At 44.3% G+C, this 17,586-nt stretch overlaps 2 protein-coding genes across 8 annotated transcripts in view; one reads left to right on the top strand and one right to left on the bottom strand.

The window, feature by feature from the left end:
- Positions 1-696, top strand: part of sfi1 (SFI1 centrin binding protein) — a 209,556-nt gene extending 208,860 nt beyond the window's left edge. Inside the window, exon 32 of one of the 2 annotated variants that reach the window (XR_011594118.1) lies at positions 204-288. Coding sequence is in view for 1 of the 2 variants with exons in the window: in XM_070887562.1 (XP_070743663.1) it covers positions 204-311 (108 nt within the window). In the remaining variant the exon portion in view is untranslated. Of the gene's footprint in view, positions 1-203 lie in introns of both variants that reach the window. The other variant, XM_070887562.1, reaches the window with a different exon arrangement.
- Positions 697-2,426: 1,730 nt separating this feature from the next.
- The window catches only part of pisd (phosphatidylserine decarboxylase), a 140,719-nt gene continuing 125,559 nt past the window's right edge, over positions 2,427-17,586 (bottom strand). For all 6 annotated transcript variants that reach the window (XM_070887556.1, XM_070887558.1, XM_070887557.1 and 3 more), the window contains 2 exons: positions 10,731-10,891; positions 2,427-4,006 (listed from right to left, as the gene is read on the bottom strand). In XM_070887556.1, coding sequence (XP_070743657.1) covers positions 3,782-4,006; positions 10,731-10,891 — 386 coding nt within the window. In that variant the 3' untranslated portion in view covers positions 2,427-3,781. The remainder of the gene's footprint in view (positions 4,007-10,730; positions 10,892-17,586) is intronic.

The following is a 17,586-nucleotide window of genomic DNA, read 5'->3' as shown; positions in this document are numbered from 1 at the left end:
ACTATATAGCTATCAGAGTACTGGACTGAAATACTCACCGTGAATGCACATTCCTGCTTCTAACAACATCAGTAAAATTACTAATGAACAATATTCAAACACCCTACAGGTATTTAGGATAGGGGCTCAAGCTGGTTCCACAGTTAATTGGGATACCTTGGGGTGAGACTGAAAAAATGTTTATTCTTTGTGTTCATTTTAAGCTGGAGACAGACATTGAAAAGCTGTCGAGAAAGCTGAGCAGGGAGATGCCTTATATACAGGGTCACGTTGCCAGAGTGCAGGAGATCCGGGAGATCTTGACTGTGTGACCACATCCATCACCAGAATACCCCACTTTGGGATTTGCCATCTCTACAACAAGCCTTGCTCGTGAGATCGAACAGGGACTCCTCGTGCCCACGGATCTCGCACATACTGAATTGAAATTTTTGATCCGAAAACAATTGTGGAAGAAACAAATTCTGTACTTAATATGAAATGTTTCCCACAGTCTAATGATAAAAGCTGGTGTACATCGCTAGTTGGCCCCTCACTGAGCACAGAGGGGGTGCTGGGCAGTGCTGGCTAAATGTTGACGTTTAGGGTTTGTCAGATTTAACCCTACTATCAAAAGCTTGTAACTGCAGAATGTAAGATATCACAATTAACCATTTTTGTATAAAGTGTATGTAATCATGTAAATATAAAAAGTGACCAGGAATATTAAAACTTATTTTTTTAAAACTTGTCTGTGAATACAAGATGCCAAAGTCTGCAATTTAAACTATTCCTCATCCTTCTCGCCCGAGCTGCAGCCTTGGACTCAGTTGACCATTCCATCCATCTCCAGCGCCTCTACTCTCGTTGAGCTGAGTGGGATTGCCTGGTTCCATTCTTATCTATTGAATTGTAGACAGAAATTACCTGCAATGGCTTCTCTTCCCACAGTTCCCTCTAAGCCGCGCGGCTCTGCGCTGGTGCCATGGAGCCCGGGACTGGTTATTTTAGGTTAAATTTTGCACATGCACGAAACTGAATGGGCCGCACAGAAAGGGCAGCATTGCGCTGGAGACGCCAAGGATCTACCTATGCTGCCCCTCTGTAAACATGTCAGGTTCCATATGTACAACTCGGCTCACTACCAACGTTCCCGTTTAGCTGTATAGCGGTCTGAAGCTCACTGGCTTTTCAATACAAGAAGCGCAAAAATTTGGGCCGTGCACCCTGTTAAAGGGACGGTACAGCCCCCAATAAAGTTAGAGGGCACGCTCCTCGACCTTCCACCAGCTCTGGTTTGTCACGCTGCTTGTATTGGATAAGCAAACATTTTCCACCAACTAAATAGTAGGAAAACTGAAGCCACCACATACCGCCCTCTCCGTCTGAAGCTGAGCCAGACTGTTTGCAACCTTGTTGCCTTTTACCGAGATGAGCTTCAACCCACATTTTCACTCCCATCTGCTGTTGAAGCCCTCATCCATGCCTTTGTTACCTCAAGACTCCACTTCCAATGCTCTCCTGACCAACTTCCAGAACTCTGCTGCCCATATCTTAGCTCGCACCAACTCGTGTTCATCCATCACCCGTACTTAATTACCTACATTAGCTTCGAGTCCTGCAATGCCTCAGTGTTAAAATTCTTATCATTTGCAAACCCCTCCCTATCTCTGCAACCTCTTACAACCCTTCGAGGAGTCTGTGCTGCTCCAATTCTGGCATCTTGCCCATCTGATTTTAATCACTCCATCATTGGCCTCAAGCTCTGAAATTCGCTCCCTAAACATCTCTCTGCCTCTCTCCTTAAAACCTACTTCTTTGGTCATCTGTCCCGATATCTCCTTCTGTGGCTCAGTGTCAAATTTTGATGAAGCGCCGTGGAACATTTTGCTATGTTAAAAGGCAGTTTATGTTAGTTATTAAATGTAAAGCACCTTTGGAGGCAGCCACAAGAGGGGATTGCAATCTTAAACAGTGGGCTGCCTACTGTGAAGTGGAGCTGGATGGACCACGGCTAATTCTCAGTCTGTACTGACAGCATAGCAAGGGGACAGAAGGGAGAGAAATAAGTCAGGGTTTCCATTTCTTCACTGGAATGTGTGCAGTTGGACGCTGGTAAAGTATTGGAAGGTGGAATGATATCCTAGTAAGAGATGATGGCTAGCAACCCACATACAGAAAGCATCATATATAGTATTGAAGTTCAGGTGCTATTTCAAACTATCTGTGGGATTGCCCCTCAAAAAGTGCAGTTTTAAAATAAACCCCAAAGAAATAAATTAAAAATCCTTGCAAAATACTAGAATTTTATTTTATTCATTGGTCACTGTGGCAACTTTCACCGCTGCACATGGGAATAAAACTGCAGTGAATATCAACAGTCACTCTGAACCAGGTACTCCTGAAGCAACCACACACAAAAGAAACAGATCACAATAAAAATACAATTGACTGGCACAATGAAATTTTTAATAAAAACCTGTCCTTTATCAGAACGCTGTAGATAAGGTGATGTCTCCTCCCTATCTCTCACACACACACACAATCTGGGAAAGAAAATCATGGAAAGTGGCCTCACATTCCAAAAAGACATTTCAGAGAGTTTGTTATGGCCACTGGTTTAGGGCTTCGGCAGATAAATGGAGAGATCCTCAGACCACGTGGGGGGGGGGGGGGGGGGCGGGGGGAAGAGACAGAGAAAGTCACTGAATAGAAACAGTTTAATGGTCACCATAAACCAGTGGCCTGGCTCATCAAATTGTGTAACATTTTTTGGTAGTGGTTTGATATGGAACAAATGCTCGACAAAACAGCAGCAAAATAAATCTGCCCGTGACCTCCACCACAAGCAGTTACCCTCCTCATGGCTCTGGTACATGATTTACATTAATGTAATGGACAGAGCAGGAAATAAGGTTCCTTAGACTTTTCCATTGCATAGACATAATTACAGAATCAATAGTGAACTTGTAAAAAATATAAACTCATTTGCACCATTTCAGTGTTGTCAAACCCAGCTCTACACAGTATTAGGTGACCGGTTTTATTTCTTGCAACTAACTCTTTTTCCTTTTGCTCACTTGTGGAATAAAACAGCTGAAGAGGATCGATGTCCAAGTTAAAGCTTAAACCAAAATGTTGCAGCCCAAGTTTTAGGATTTCACCCCTCAGCTCTACAAAAACACACCCACATTAACCAAAGAACACAGAGTTCAGCTGCAATAAGTTTTGGTACAGTCATTAGTTTTATTTTCTCTGAAATGTAATTTGATGAGAAACTGCATTGATTTATTTTTTTTAAGTATATAAAAATACTGCATTAACTAAAAGTTAGAATGACCCACTGGTTCACCTGCATGGAGCTATTCAGCAAATATTCTAGCATCACCAGTCCCTGTAAAAGTCTCTCAGAACCCCTTGCTCCCATTTCGACCAGGGCTCTCAAAACTCGGTCCATCTTTCAAAGTCCTTTTAATCCTGGTGACCTGCCAGGTTCCCCCTTTGCACAGAGAATATGGCCCTGCACATGCTCTGAAAGTCCTATCCTCCCATCAGCTTCCTATTTAAAAAGGAGCAACTGGGTAGGGTCAGTACATCTTTCAAGAGAAACCGTAGCACCAGACGTGGTAGAGCTGGTCCCTTGGATGGAGGCAATGGGAGATGCTTCTTCTGCAGTAATGATGAGAGGAGGAGGAGCAAGAATTTAAACCACATTTCAGTAATGGCCATTTCTCACTATTTCAGTCCAAACTCGCTCCTCGTTGCTCCAATCCAATTTCGGATGCTTTTGATGGTGATTCTATTACATGGACCCCAGGGCCTCACCAAACCTGATCTTCTGTCCAGGTTTAAGGTTAAAGGTGAAGTCTTTTGGTGCCTCGAAGATGAGAACGATGGTGGAGCCCAGGTTGAACTCGCCCAGGTGCTCGCCTTTTCGCATGGTAATCCCTTCTTTATTGTTGTTTGTAACAAAGCTGAAGTCATTGTAGGAGCCCTTCATGTAGCGGGGACTGTTGGTGTGCAGGTCCTGCACAATATAAGAGGTACAGTAAAAATTCTCTCTTCCGATAATCTCAATGGTGTCAGACACACAAACCTCATCCAAACCCCGACAACTTTGGACCATTTTGTTGCAGGATTTTACAGTCCAGAAATAGAAGTGGGGAAGAGAAAGAAGGAGGGGTAATTCCAACTTACCACTCGAGCCTAAAGCTGCCATTGTGGGTCGAGCGTCTGTTACAGAAACAGCCCAGTTTTCCCAGTGAAATCGCAGGGAAACAGGGTGGGTGCCAAGCCACAACTTATATTTTAACCTCCAGCATTAAGTTTAAATTGCGCAGAGTTGACGTTGAGAATTGAGGGAGGAGATCTGCGCCAAGGAAAAATGTTGACTAAATATAAATGAAACACGCAATCCTTAAAGTTAAAGAATTGAGGTAATGAAAATAGATGAAACAAACCATGACAGGCAAAAAAGAGGAATGGGGGGGGGGGGGGGGGGGGATGATACAGGAATCTGAAGTCGGGAAGAAATATTAAAGTAGAGCTGCAGAAAGGAACCAAGAGATGAGGACAGACAGAATAGGTTCTCTGCAGCCGTGACAGGGAGTACAGAGGGCTGTGTTGCCTGCCCGGTGACAGGGTTAAAGACATCTCCTCGTGGCTGGAGAAGAATTGGAGTGGGATGGGGAGGATCCAGTTGTCGTGGTCCATGAAGAAAGCAACGACATAGGTAGAACTAGGAATGAGATTCTGCTGAGAGAGTTTGAGGAGTTGGAGTACTACTTAAAAAGCAGAATCTCAAAGTTAATAATCTCTGGATTGTTACCTGAGCCACGTGCCAATTGGTATAGGGGTAAGCAGATTAGAAGGTTAAATGCGTGACATGGGAGGGGGTTTGCTTCATGGGGCACTGACACCAGTACTGGGGAAAGAGGGAGCTGTTCTGTTGGGGCGGGCTCCACTTGAACTGGACTGGATCCAATGCCCTGGCAAATCGAATAACTAGGGCAGTAGACAGGGCTTTAGACTAATGAGGGGGTGGGGTGGGAGGATTCAGGAATGAGTCAATTTAAAAGCAGCATCAGAACGGTCAAGGCTCTAGAGCAGTGTGGGTCAGAAAGGGACAGAGAGAGTAACAAAGTGCATCAGTGACGAAGGTAACATCAGGGAAAAATTTTTAAAAGCCAAAGCTAAAGACACTATATCTGAATGCACGTAGCATTTGCAAAATAATAGCACAGGTAGAAATGAATAGGTTTGATCCAATAGCCATTACAGAGATGTGGTTGCAAAGTGACCAAGTTTGGGAACTAAATATTCCAGGATACTTAAGGCAAAATGGAAACGGAGGGGGGTCAGCCCTGATAATAAAGGATGGGATAAAGACAGTAGAGAAAAAGGATCTTAGCTCTGAAAATCAAGTAGAAGAATCAATTTGGCTGGAGTTAAGAAACAGCAAGGGGCAGAAAACATTGGTGGGAGTTGTTTATAGGCCCCCATCAGTAGTGGTAATATAGGGCACAGTATGAATCAGGGAGGAGGTGCATATAACAAGGGTAATACAGTATGGGGGACTTTAATCTACAAAGACTGGACAAACCAAATTTGCAGTAATAGTGTGGAGGATGAGTTCATGGTTTGTATATAAAATGGTTTTCTAGGTTAGTATGTGGAGGAAGCAACAGGCTATTTTAGGTCTAGTACTGTGCAATGAGAAAGGGTTAATCAATAACCTTGTAGTAAAGGGGCCTTTTGAGAAGAGTGACAATAATGATAGAATTTTATATTGAGATTGAAAATGATTTAGTTAAGTCCAAAACAAGGGTTTAAATGTAAACAAAGCAAACTATGTAGGTATGAGGGGATAGTTGGGAAACTACATTAAAAGGCATGATGGTAGACAAGCAATGGCCAGCATTTAAATAATTCATACATAACTTACAAGTATACCTTACTTTAAGGCACAAAACCCTCAGAAAGTTACAGGTTTACATAGGCTATACAGCGCAGAGATAGGCCACTTGGCCCAACCAGTCCATGCTGGCATTTATGCTCCACTCGAGCCTCCTCCCGTCTTTCCTTCTAAATCTATCAGCATAACCCTCTATATTCCCTTCTCCCTGTGGTAGTGAGTTCCACATTCTCACCACTCTCTGGGTAAAGAAGTTTCTTATGAATTCCCTATTTAAATTCTTGGTGACTATCTTGTATTGATGGCCTCTAGTTATGCTCTTATCCACAAGTGCAAACATTCTCTCTCTATCCACTCCATCAAAATCTTTCATAATTTTAAAGACCTCTATTAGGTTACCCCTCAGTTTTCTTTTTACAAGCGAAAAGAGACCCAGTCTGTTCATCTTTCCCTGATATGTATATCCTCGCATTTCTGTAAATCTTCTCTGCACGCTCTCCAGTGCCTCTATATCCTTTTTATAAAATCGCGACCAGAACTGTTCGCAGTACTCCAAGTGTGGTCTAACCAAGGTTCGATACAAGTTTAGCAGAACTTCACTACTTTTCAATTCTAGAAATAAACCCTAGTGCCTGGTTTGCTTTTTTAATGGCCTTGCTAAACTGTCGCTACTTTTAGTGATTTCTGTATTTGTACTCTAGTTCCTTTTGCTCCTCTACTCCACCTAGACTCTCACCCTCCAAGTAATAAGGGACCTCCCTATTCTTCCTACCAAAATGTAATACAGGTACCTCACATTTATCTGTGTTGAACTGCATTTGCCAATTATATGCCCATTCTGCAAGTTTATTAGTGACCTCCTGTAATTTGCTGGAGTCCTCCCCTGCTTTAACTATCCCCCCAATTTCATATCATATTGGAGGAGATGGGCTTCAGTCAGAGGGTTACAGTATTGGAGGAAATGGTCTTCAATCAGAGGATTACAGTATTGGAGGGGAGGGGCTTCGATCAGAGGGTTACAGTATTGGAGATGGGTTTCGATCAGAGGGTTACAGTATTGGAGGGGAGAGGCTTCGATCAGAGTTACGAGGGTCTAGTGAGAAGGAGGAACTGAAGGATATCCTTATTAGGCGGGAAATTGTGTTAGGGAAATTGATGGGATTGAAGGCCGATAAATCCCCGGAGCCCGATAGTCTGCCTCCCAGAGTACTTAAGGAAGTGGCCCTAAAAATAGTGGATGCATTGGTGATTATTTTCCAACAGTCTATCAACTCTGGATCAGTTCCTATGGACTGGCGGGTAGCTAATGTAACACCACTTTTTAAAAAGGGAGGGAGAGAGAAAACGGGTAATTATAGACTGGTTAGCCTGACATCAGTAGTGGGGAAAATGTTGGAATCAATTATTAAGGATGAAATAGCAGCGCATTTGAAAAGCAGTGACAGGATCGGTCCAAGTCAACATGGATTTATGAAGGGGAAATCATGCTTGACAAATCTTCTGGAATTTTTTGAGGATGTAACTAGTAGAGTGGACAAGGGAGAACCAGTGGATGTGGTGTATTTGGACTTTCAAAAGGCTTTTGACAAGGTCCCACACAAGAGATTGGTGTGCAAAATCAAAGCACATGGTATTGGGGGTAATATACTGACGTGGATAAAGAACTGGTTGGCAGACAGGAAGCAGCGAGTCGGGATAAACGGTTCCTTTTCAGAATGGCAGGCAGTGACTAGTGGAGTACCGCAGGGCTCAGTGCTGGGACCCCAGCTCTTTACAATATACATCAATGATTTAGATGAAGGAATTGAGTGTAATATCTCCAAGTTTGCAGATGACACTAAACTGGGTGGCGGTGTGAGCTGTGAGGAGGACGCTAAGAGGCTGCAAGGTGACTTGGACAGGTTAGGTGAGTGGGAAAATGCATGGCAGATGCAGTATAATGTGGATAAATGTGAGGTTATCCACCGGGGGCAAAAACGCAAAGACAGAATATTATCTGAATGGCGGCAGATTAGGAAAAGGGGATGTGCAACGAGAGCTGGGTGTCATGATTCATCAGTCATTGAAAGTTGGCATACAGGTACAGCAGGCAGTGAAGGCGGCAAATGGTATGTTGGCCTTCATAGCTAGGGGATTTGAGTATAGGAGCAGGGAGATCTTATTGCAGTTGTACAGGGCCTTGGTGAGGCCTCACCTGGAATAGTGTGTTCAGTTTTGGTCTCTTAATCTGAGGAAGGATGTTCTTGCTATTGAGCGAGTGCAGCGAAGGTTCACCAAACTGATTCCCGGGATGGCTGGACTGACATATGAGAGAGACTGGATCAACTGGGCCTTTATACTTTGGAGTTTAGAAGGATTGAGAGGGGATCTCATAGAAGATTCTGACGGGACGGGACAGGTTAGATGCGGGTAGAATGTTCCCGATTTTTGGGAAGTCCAGAACCAGGGGACATAGTCTTAGGATAAGGGGTAGGCCATTTAGGACTGAGATGAGGAGAAACTTCTTCACTCAGAGAGTTGTTAACCTGTGGAATTCCCTGCCGCAGAGAGTTGTTGATGCCAGTTCATTAGATATATTCAAGAGGGAGTTAGATATGGCCCTCACGGCTAAGGGGATCAAGGGGTATGGAGAAAAAGCAGGAAAGGGGTACTGAGGGAATGATCAGCCATGATCTTATTGAATGGCGGAGCAGGCTCGAAGGGCCGAATGGCCTACTCCTGCACCTATTTTCTATGTTTCTATGGAGGGGATGGGCTTCGATCAGAGTTACAGTATTGGAGGAGATGGACTTTGATGGGAGAATTAGCGTGTCAGAGAGATGAGTTTACCAGGCTCACTGGTTTTTTTTCTTGTCTTAACGTATTTTTTTCTGAGAATATTAATGATCAATGTTTCCACGCTAAAACACAGAGGCAGAAAGACCCAAGTTTAAAAAGACACGTCATGTCCAGTTCAGATTTTATGCAACTCACTTAAAAAGCTGCACTCTGTCCAAACCGAGAGAGGTGGCAGGGTTGTAAATGATTCGGTAAATGAAGACTTGGTGATTTAGTCTAAACGCAATGGTGACTGGGACAGTGAGCTGCTGTAGTGTTCCGGTGGTTTCCTTATTATGCTAAGCAGAAGGGTGGGGAGGAGGGGGGTGAGCGAGAGAAAAGGGAAGAGGAACCTATGTGTTTGTTTTAATATCAATAAATGCTGCATGCTTTATGAACTCTTTAATCCGAGAATGCTGGGGAGATGCATTTCCGATGTATAGATTGCTAATTTATAACTACACATGGATCAGGGGGTTTTAAACCTGTGTTGTAACTATCCCCCCCAATATTGGAGGCGATAGGCTTCGATCGTACACACACATCATTTTTAAGCATGTCAGATTTCCCCTCCCCATCATAGAAACATAGAAACTAGGTGCAGGAGTAGGCCATTCGGCCCTTCTAGCCTGCACCGCCATTCAATGAGTTCATGGCTGAACATGAAACTTCAGTACCCCATTCCTGCTTTCTCACCATACCCCTTGATTCCCCTAGTAGTAAGGACTACATCTAACTCCTTTTTGAATATATTTAGTGAATTGGCCTCAACAACTTTCTGTGGTAGAGAATTCCACAGGTTCACCACTCTCTGGGTGAAGAAATTCCCCCTCATCTCGGTCCTAAATGGCTTCCCCCTTATCCTTAGACTGTGTCCCCTGGTTCTGGACTTCCCCAACATTGGGAACATTCTTCCTGCATCTAACCTGTCTAACCCCGTCAGAATTTTAAACGTTTCTATGAGGTCCCCTCTCATTCTTCTGAACTCCAGTGAATACAAGCCCAGTTGATCCAGTCTTTCTTGATAGGTCAGTCCCGCCATCCCGGGAATCAGTCTGGTGAACCTTCGCTGCACTCCCTCAATAGCAAGAATGTCCTTCCTCAGGTTAGGAGACCAAAACCGTACACAATACTCCAGGTGTGGCCTCACCAAGGCCCTGTACAATTGTAGCAACACCTCCCTGCCCTTGTACTCAAATCCCCTCGCTATGAAGGCCAACATGCCATTTGCTTTCTTAACCGCCTGCTGCATCTGCATGCCAACCTTCAATGACTGATGTACCATGACACCCAGGTCTCGTTGCACCTTCCCTTTTCCTAATCTGTCACCATTCAGATAATAGTCTGTCTCTCTGTTTTTACCACCAAAGTGGATAACCTCACATTTATCCACATTATACTTCATCTGCCATGCATTTGCCCACTCACCTAACCTATCCAAGTCGCTCTGCAGCCTCATAGAATCCTCCTTACAGCTCACACTGCCACCCAACTTAGTGTCATCCGCAAATTTGGAGATACTACATTTAATCCCCTCTTCTAAATCATTAATATACAGTGTAAACAGCTGGGGCCCCAGCACAGAACCTTGCGGTACCCCACTAGTCACTGCCTGCCACCAGTTCTTAAACCAAATCATTGGGAATCAGTGGAATTAATTGTCACTCCCCGATTACTAGAACACACCCACAGCAGCTGCTGCACCGAGTATGGGTCATCAAGCCCGGGCAGAAACATTACTTTGGAGACTATTTTGTGGGCATCGGAGGGACTGGAGTGCATCGTCAAGCCCGGCAACCAAATTTTAATTTGATTTTATGTTTTAAAGTTTAATTTGTTTTAATTGCCGGTGCTTTTAGTGTCCCCCTCCCCTTTTATAGGGGGCACTGGAGGAAAAAATGTGACTTTAGTGCCCCAAAAAAAAAACAAAAAAAAAAGAAAAACCAAGCAGGAAATCACATAGAGGTAGATAAACACTTAACACCGGCCTTCCTCTCCTGTACATATCCAATGAACTTACATTGTCAAAGTAAATGCGAATAGATCCAACGTTTGTAGCACCGACTGCAGTGAGCGAAAAGAAGCCGTGTGTCCAGTCTCCAGCTAGGACAACACGCTCATTGTGACAGAAGAGCTCCTTAATCCAACGAGCTACTCCCGGATTAACCGACATAAGGGAGCCTGAATAATGACAAGGGAACAGGTCAGAACAATCACTCAAATGTGCAAGCTGCTTTTACTAAAGGACCTTTCTGCCTGGACTTGAATACATAATCAGTGTTACAGTTTTTGCAATACCTGGAACTTGGTGCCAATACGCTGGTAAGCACTCACACTTCAACCACGTATCGATCCGACCCACCGTTAGCCTTCCTGATTCTAGGCTGAATAGCAGTGGACAGAAAATTGCAGTGCCCAATGCTATCGTACTACACAATTATTGAATCTTACAGCACATTCGGTCTATCGTGCCTGTAGCGGTTCTTTGAAAGAGCTATCCAATTAGTCCCACTCCCTGCTCTTTCCCCATAGCCCTGCAAATTTTTCCTTTGCAAGTATTTATTCAATCCTCTTTTGAAGGTTACTATTGAATCTTCTTCCATCTTTCAGGCAGTGCATTTCAGATCACAATAACTCACTGCATACAAAAATTCTCCTCATCTTTCCCCCCCAGTTCTTTTCCCAATTACCTTAAACCTGTGTCCTTTGGTTACCGAGCCCCCCGTCAGTGGAAACAGTATCTCCTTATTTACTCTAAAAAACCCCTCACAATTTTGAACACCTCTATTAAATCTCCCTTTAACCTTCTCTGCTCTAACGAGAACAAGCCAGCTTCTCCAGTCTCTCCACATACTCATCCCTGGTATCATTCTAGTAATTCTCAAACTGAAAACCTCCATAAATATTTACCTTCAGTTTTTAATTAAGTGAAGTCAGAGAAATGTGGAAAATCAATCGTCAGTCACCTTTGCCCTAGTTTGTCTTGTCCTGGTCTTACTGTGACACAGGTTTAAATATAGGACCCAGTGAGCCAGCTGATGCCCCATTACCTGATCATCAGCAGCTTCATGAATTCCATTTAGAGATTACGTAACAAGAACAACTCTCCGTACTGCTGTCAATCTGCACAGAAAGCACATCTATTTCTGCAGTTCTTTGTTCCATCGAAGAGTTTGCATAAATACCAAATACATTTTGGGTGAGGTTTCTTTTAAATCCATCTCATCCACGTCCTTCTCAAATAAGAATGATCTTTAGAAGCTGGTATCTGTACCAGCAGCAGGCACAGGAAGGCTGGAGACCTTATTCCTATCAAATATCTGTTACTTGATGTTTGTTGACAGCAATGTATGAACTGGGCTGATGTACCCCAGCAGAGAGTAATAGGACCCACAACACAGGTGCCGGCTCTCAGACACGTTATCAGGAGACGAGCTACTTTTCTACCAGCAGGGTACAAAGACATCACTCAGGCTCGAGGGGCTGCATGGCCCATGTTCCTATGTTCCTATGTTCCCGGGCCTCTCTCCCATATCACTTTAGCTAGATCCAGAGTGGAACTGTCAAAGTCCCATAACAGGTACGTTACTTTGTAGCAAGGTACTCTCGTGCACCTCCTCAAGACCATTTACAGATCAAACACCTGTTTGAAACAAGGCTATCTGCACACCGTCCTACTGCAGGAAGAAGTGGAGTTCGGAGGCACCACAACGTACACAACTGACTACGTTCAGTTCTATCAATGAACAGTGGGGGTTTGATGTAGCAGATTTGTATGGATTATGTTATATATGATCTGATCTGTGGATTAAAACAATCTCATAATGACGGTCCAATAGAGTTGTACTTTTAAACAAACCAGGATCCATTTTTGGCGGACACTAGATCTCCTTGTAACTCAGACCTGGACTTAGTTGGATGTTGATACTTAGCTTTGCCCAGAAGCTGGACTTTCTCAGCTGAGAATGACGAGCTTCTCTAATGACCCAGCTGATTAAGCCAATTACATCGGATACACAGCGCAGAAACAGGCCATTCGGCCAAACCAGTCCATGCCGGCGTTTATGCTCCACTCAAGCCTCCTCCCATCTTTCCTCATCTAACTGCCAGCATAACCCTCTATTCCCTTCTCCCTTATATGCCTAACTAGCCTCCCCTTAAAATGCATCCATACTATTCGCTTCAACCAATCCCTGTGGTAGCCAGTTCCACATTCTGTCTGAGCAAAAAGGTTTCTTCCGAATTCCCTATTTGATTTCTTGGTGACTATATTATATTGATGGCCTCTAGCTATGCTCTCCCGCACAAGTGGAAACACTCTCTCTGTATCTACACTATCAAACCTTTCATGATTTTAAAGACCTCTATTAGGTCACCTCTCAGCTTTTTTCTAGCGAAGAGAGACCCAGCCTGTTCATCCTTTCCCTGATGGGTATACCCTCGCATTCCTGGTATCATCCTTGTAAATCTTCTCTGCACCCTCTCAAGTGCCTCTATATCCTTTTCATAAAGGATATATATAGAAGCCGGGACACAAACACGCGAGAGCAGCAGCCGATCGGAGCGGGAGATAAAGGGAGCCAGCCCAACCAGCACCAACTGACCGGGGAGGATAAGAAGTAAAAAGATTCAAAGTGTGACATCACAGGAAAGCAGGGAAGTGATTGGTTGGTCAGTATTTCTCTCTTCTTCTTGGACATTGATTTAAATTAAGAGCTGGGATTAAAAATCTAAACTTTCAAAACATGAAAACTTTTTCTTTTCTTATCAGTAGGTAATCTTTGGCATTGTTGCCAAATTAAGTTAATTTAAGGGTTAAGTCATGGCAGGAGAGCCCAGACCCGTGTCATGCTCCTTCTGTACTATGTGGGAAATCAGGGACACTTCCAGTGAGTTTAGTGAGTTGGTCACACCACAGGTAAAGGTTACACAGGCAGCTAGGGAATGGGTGACCAGCAGGAAGAGCAGTGGAAGGGTCCCCTGCGGTCATCTCCCTCCAAAGCAGATACACCACCTTGGGTACTGTTGGGGGAGATGGCTCATCAGGGGAAGGCAGCAGCAGCCAAGTCCATGGCACCAGGGGTGGCTCTGCTGCACAAGAGGGCAGGAAAAAGAGTGGGAGAGCTATAGTGATAGGGGATTCTATTGTAAGGGGAATAGATAGGCGTTTCTGCGGCCGCAAACGAGACTCCAGGATGGTATGTTACCTCTCTGGTGCAAGGGTCAAGGATGTCTCGGAGCGGCTGCAGGGCATTCTGGAGGGGGAGGGAGGGGGGAGCTGTGAACAGCCAGCTGTTGTGGTACATATAGGTACCAACGATATAGGTAAAAAAACGGGATGGGTCCTGCAAACTCAATTTAGGGAGCTAGGAGTTAAATTAAAAAGTAGGACCTCAAAAGGTAGTAATCTCAGGATTGCTACCAGTGCCACGTGCTAGTCAGAGCAGGAATCGCAGCATAGCTCAGATGAATAGGTCTGAGGAATGGTGCAACGGGAAGGGATTCAAATTCCTGGGACATTGGAACCGGTTCTGGGGGAGGTGGGACCAGTACAAACTGGACGGTCTGCACCTGGGCAGGACCGGAACCAATGTCCTAGGCGGAGTGTTTGCTAGTGCTGTTTGGGAGGGTTTAAACTAAAATGGCAGGGGGATGGGAATCTATGCAGGGAGTCAGAGGGAAGTAAAAAGGGGGCAGAAGCAAAAAGTCGGAAGGAGAAAAGCAAGAGTGGAGGGCAGAGAAATCAAGGGCAAAAATCAAAGGGCCACATTACAACATAATTCTAAAAGGACAAAGAGTGTTAAAAAAACAAGTCTGATGGCTCGGAGTCTCAATGCGAGGAGCATTCATAATAAGGTGGATGAATTGACTGCGCAGATAGCTGTTAACGGATATGATGTAATTGGGATTACGGAGACATGGCTCCAAGGTGAGCAAGGCTGAAAACTCAACATCCAGAGGTATTCAATATTCAGGAAGGACAGACAGGAAGGAAAAGGAGGTGGGGTAGCGTTACTGGCTAAAGAGGAGATTAACGCAATAGTAAGGAAGGACATTAGCATGGATGATGTGGAATCTATATGGGTAGAGTTGCAAAACACCGAAGTGCAGAAAATGTGAGTGGTAGTTGTGTACAGACCACCAAACAGTAGTAGGGAGGTTGGGGATGGCATCAAACACGAAATTAGGGATGCGTGCAATAAGGGTACAGCAGTTATCATGGGTGACTTTAATCGACATATTGATTGGGCTAACCAAACTGGTAGCAATACTGTGGAGGAGGATTTCCTGGAGTGTATAAAGGATGGTTTTCCAGACCAATATGTCGAAGAACCAACTAGAGAGCAGCCATCCTAGACTGGATCTTGGGTAACGAGAGAGCATTAATTAGCAATCTGGTTGTGCGGGGCCCGTTGGGGAAGAGTGACCATAATATGGTAGAATTCTTCATTAAGATGGAGAGTGACACAGTTAATTCAGAGACTAGGATCCTGAACTTAAAGAATGGAAACTTCGACGGTATGAGACGTGAATTGGTTAGGATAGACTGGAGAATGATTAAAGGGTTGACGGTGGATAGGCAATAACAGACATTTAAATTTCACATGGATGGTGTAAGAATAAAAAAGGGAAGGTGGCTCAACCGTGGCTAACAAGGGAAATTAGGGAAAGTGTTAAAATCTAAGGAAGAGGCATATAAATTGGCCAGAAAAAGCAGCAAACCTGAGGACTGGGAGAAATTTAGAATTCAGCAGAGGAGGACTAAGGGTTTAATTAGGAGGGGGAAAACAGAGTATGAGAGTAAGCTTGCAGGGAACATAAAAACTGACTGCAAAAGCTTCTATAGATATGTGAAGAGAAAAAGATTAGTAAGACTAATGTAGGTCCCTTGCAGTCAGAATCAGGTGAATTCATAATGGGGAACAAAAAAATGGCAGACCAATTGAACAAATACTTTGGTTCTGTCTTCACTAAGGAAGACACAAATAAGCTCCCAAAAATACTAGGGGACTGAGGGTCTAGCGAGAAGGGGGAACTGAGGGAAATCCTTATTAGTCAGGAAATGTTGTTAGGGAAATTGAAGGGACTGAAGGCCGATAAATCCCCAGGGCCTGATAGTCTGCATCCCAGAGTACTTAAGGAAGTGGCCCTAGAAATAGTAGATGCATTGTTGGTCATTTTCCAACATTCCATGGACTCTGGATCAGTTCCTGTGGCTTGGAGGGTAGCTAATGTAACACCACTTTTTTTAAAAAGGAGGGAGAGAGAAAACGGGGAATTATAGACCAGTTAGCCTGACATCAATAGTGGGGAAAATGTTGGAATCAATTATTAAGGATGAAATAGCAGCGCATTTGGAAAGCAGTGACAGGATCGGGCCAAGTCAGCATGGATTTATGAAAGGGAAATCATGCTCGACAAATCTTCTGGAATTTTTTGAGGATGTAACTAATAGAGTGCACAAGGGAGAACCAGTGGATTTGGACTTTCAAAAGGGTTCTGACAAGGTCCCCAACAAGAGATTGGTGTGCAAAAATCAAAGCACATGGTATTGGGGGTAATGTACTGACGTGGATAGAGAACTGGTTGGCAGACAGGAAGCAGAGAGTCGGGATAAACGGGTCCTTTTCAGAATGGCAGGCAGTGACTAGTGGAGTGCCGCAGGGCTCAGTGCTGGGACCCCAGCTCTTTACAATATACATCAGTGATTTAGATGAAGGAATTGAGTGTAATATCTCCAAGTTTGCAGATGACACTAAACTGGGTGACGGTGTGAGCTGCGAGGAGGACGCTAAGAGGCTGCAGGTGACTTGGACAGGTTAGGTGAGTGGGCAAATGCATGGCAGATGCAGTATAATGTGGATATATGTGAGATTATATATTTTGGGGGCAAAAACACGAAGGCAGAATATTATCTGAATGACAGCAGATTAGGCAAAGGGGAGGTGCAATGAGACCTGGGTGTCATGGTTCATCAGTCAATGAAAGTTGACATGCAGGTACAGCAGGCGGTGAAGAAGGCAAATGGTATGTTGGCCTTCATAGCGAGGGGATTTGAGTATAGGAGCAGGGAGGTCTTACTGCATTTGTACAGGGCCTTGGTGAGGCCTCACCTGTAATTTTTTGTTCAGTTTTGGTCTCCTTATCTGAGGAAGGACATTCTTGCTATTGAGGGAGTGCAGCAAAGGTTCACCAGACTGAATCCAGGGATGGCTGGACTGACATATGAGGAGAGACTGGATCAACTGGGCTTTTATTCACTGGAGTTTAGAAGGATGAGAGGGGATCTCATAGAAACGTGTAAGATTCTGATGGACTGGACATGTTAGATGCGGGAAGAATGTTCCCGATGTTGGGGAAGTCCAGAACCAGGGGACATAGTCTTAGGATAAGGGGTAGGCCATTTAGGACTGAGATGAGGAGAAACTGCCTCACTCAGAGAGTTGTTAACCTGCGGAATTCCCTGCCGCAGAGAGTTATTGATGCCAGTTCATTGGATATATTCAAGAGGGAGTTAGATATGGCCCTTACGGCTAAAGAGATCATGGGGTATGGAGAGAAAGCAGGAAAGGGGTACTGAGGGAATGATCAGCCATGACCTTATTGAATGGTGGTGCAGGCTCGAAGGGCCGAATGGCCTATTCCTGCACCTATTTTCTATGTTTCTATTGGGGGTAATATATTGACGTGGATAGAGAATTGGTTGGCAGACAGGAAGCAAAGAGTGGGAATAAACAGGTCCTTTTCAGAATGGCAGGCAGTGACTAGTGGGGTGCTGCAGGGTTCAGTGCTGTGACCCCAGCTATTTACAATATACATTAATGATTTAAACAAAGGAATTGAATGTAATATCTCCAAGTTTGCAGATGACACTA

The sequence above is a fragment of the Pristiophorus japonicus genome, chromosome 8, assembly GCF_044704955.1.
Source record: "Pristiophorus japonicus isolate sPriJap1 chromosome 8, sPriJap1.hap1, whole genome shotgun sequence".
Lineage (NCBI taxonomy): Eukaryota > Metazoa > Chordata > Chondrichthyes > Pristiophoridae > Pristiophorus > Pristiophorus japonicus.
Note: the sequence above shows the minus strand (reverse complement) of the source record. Positions and strands in the feature narration are given on the sequence as shown.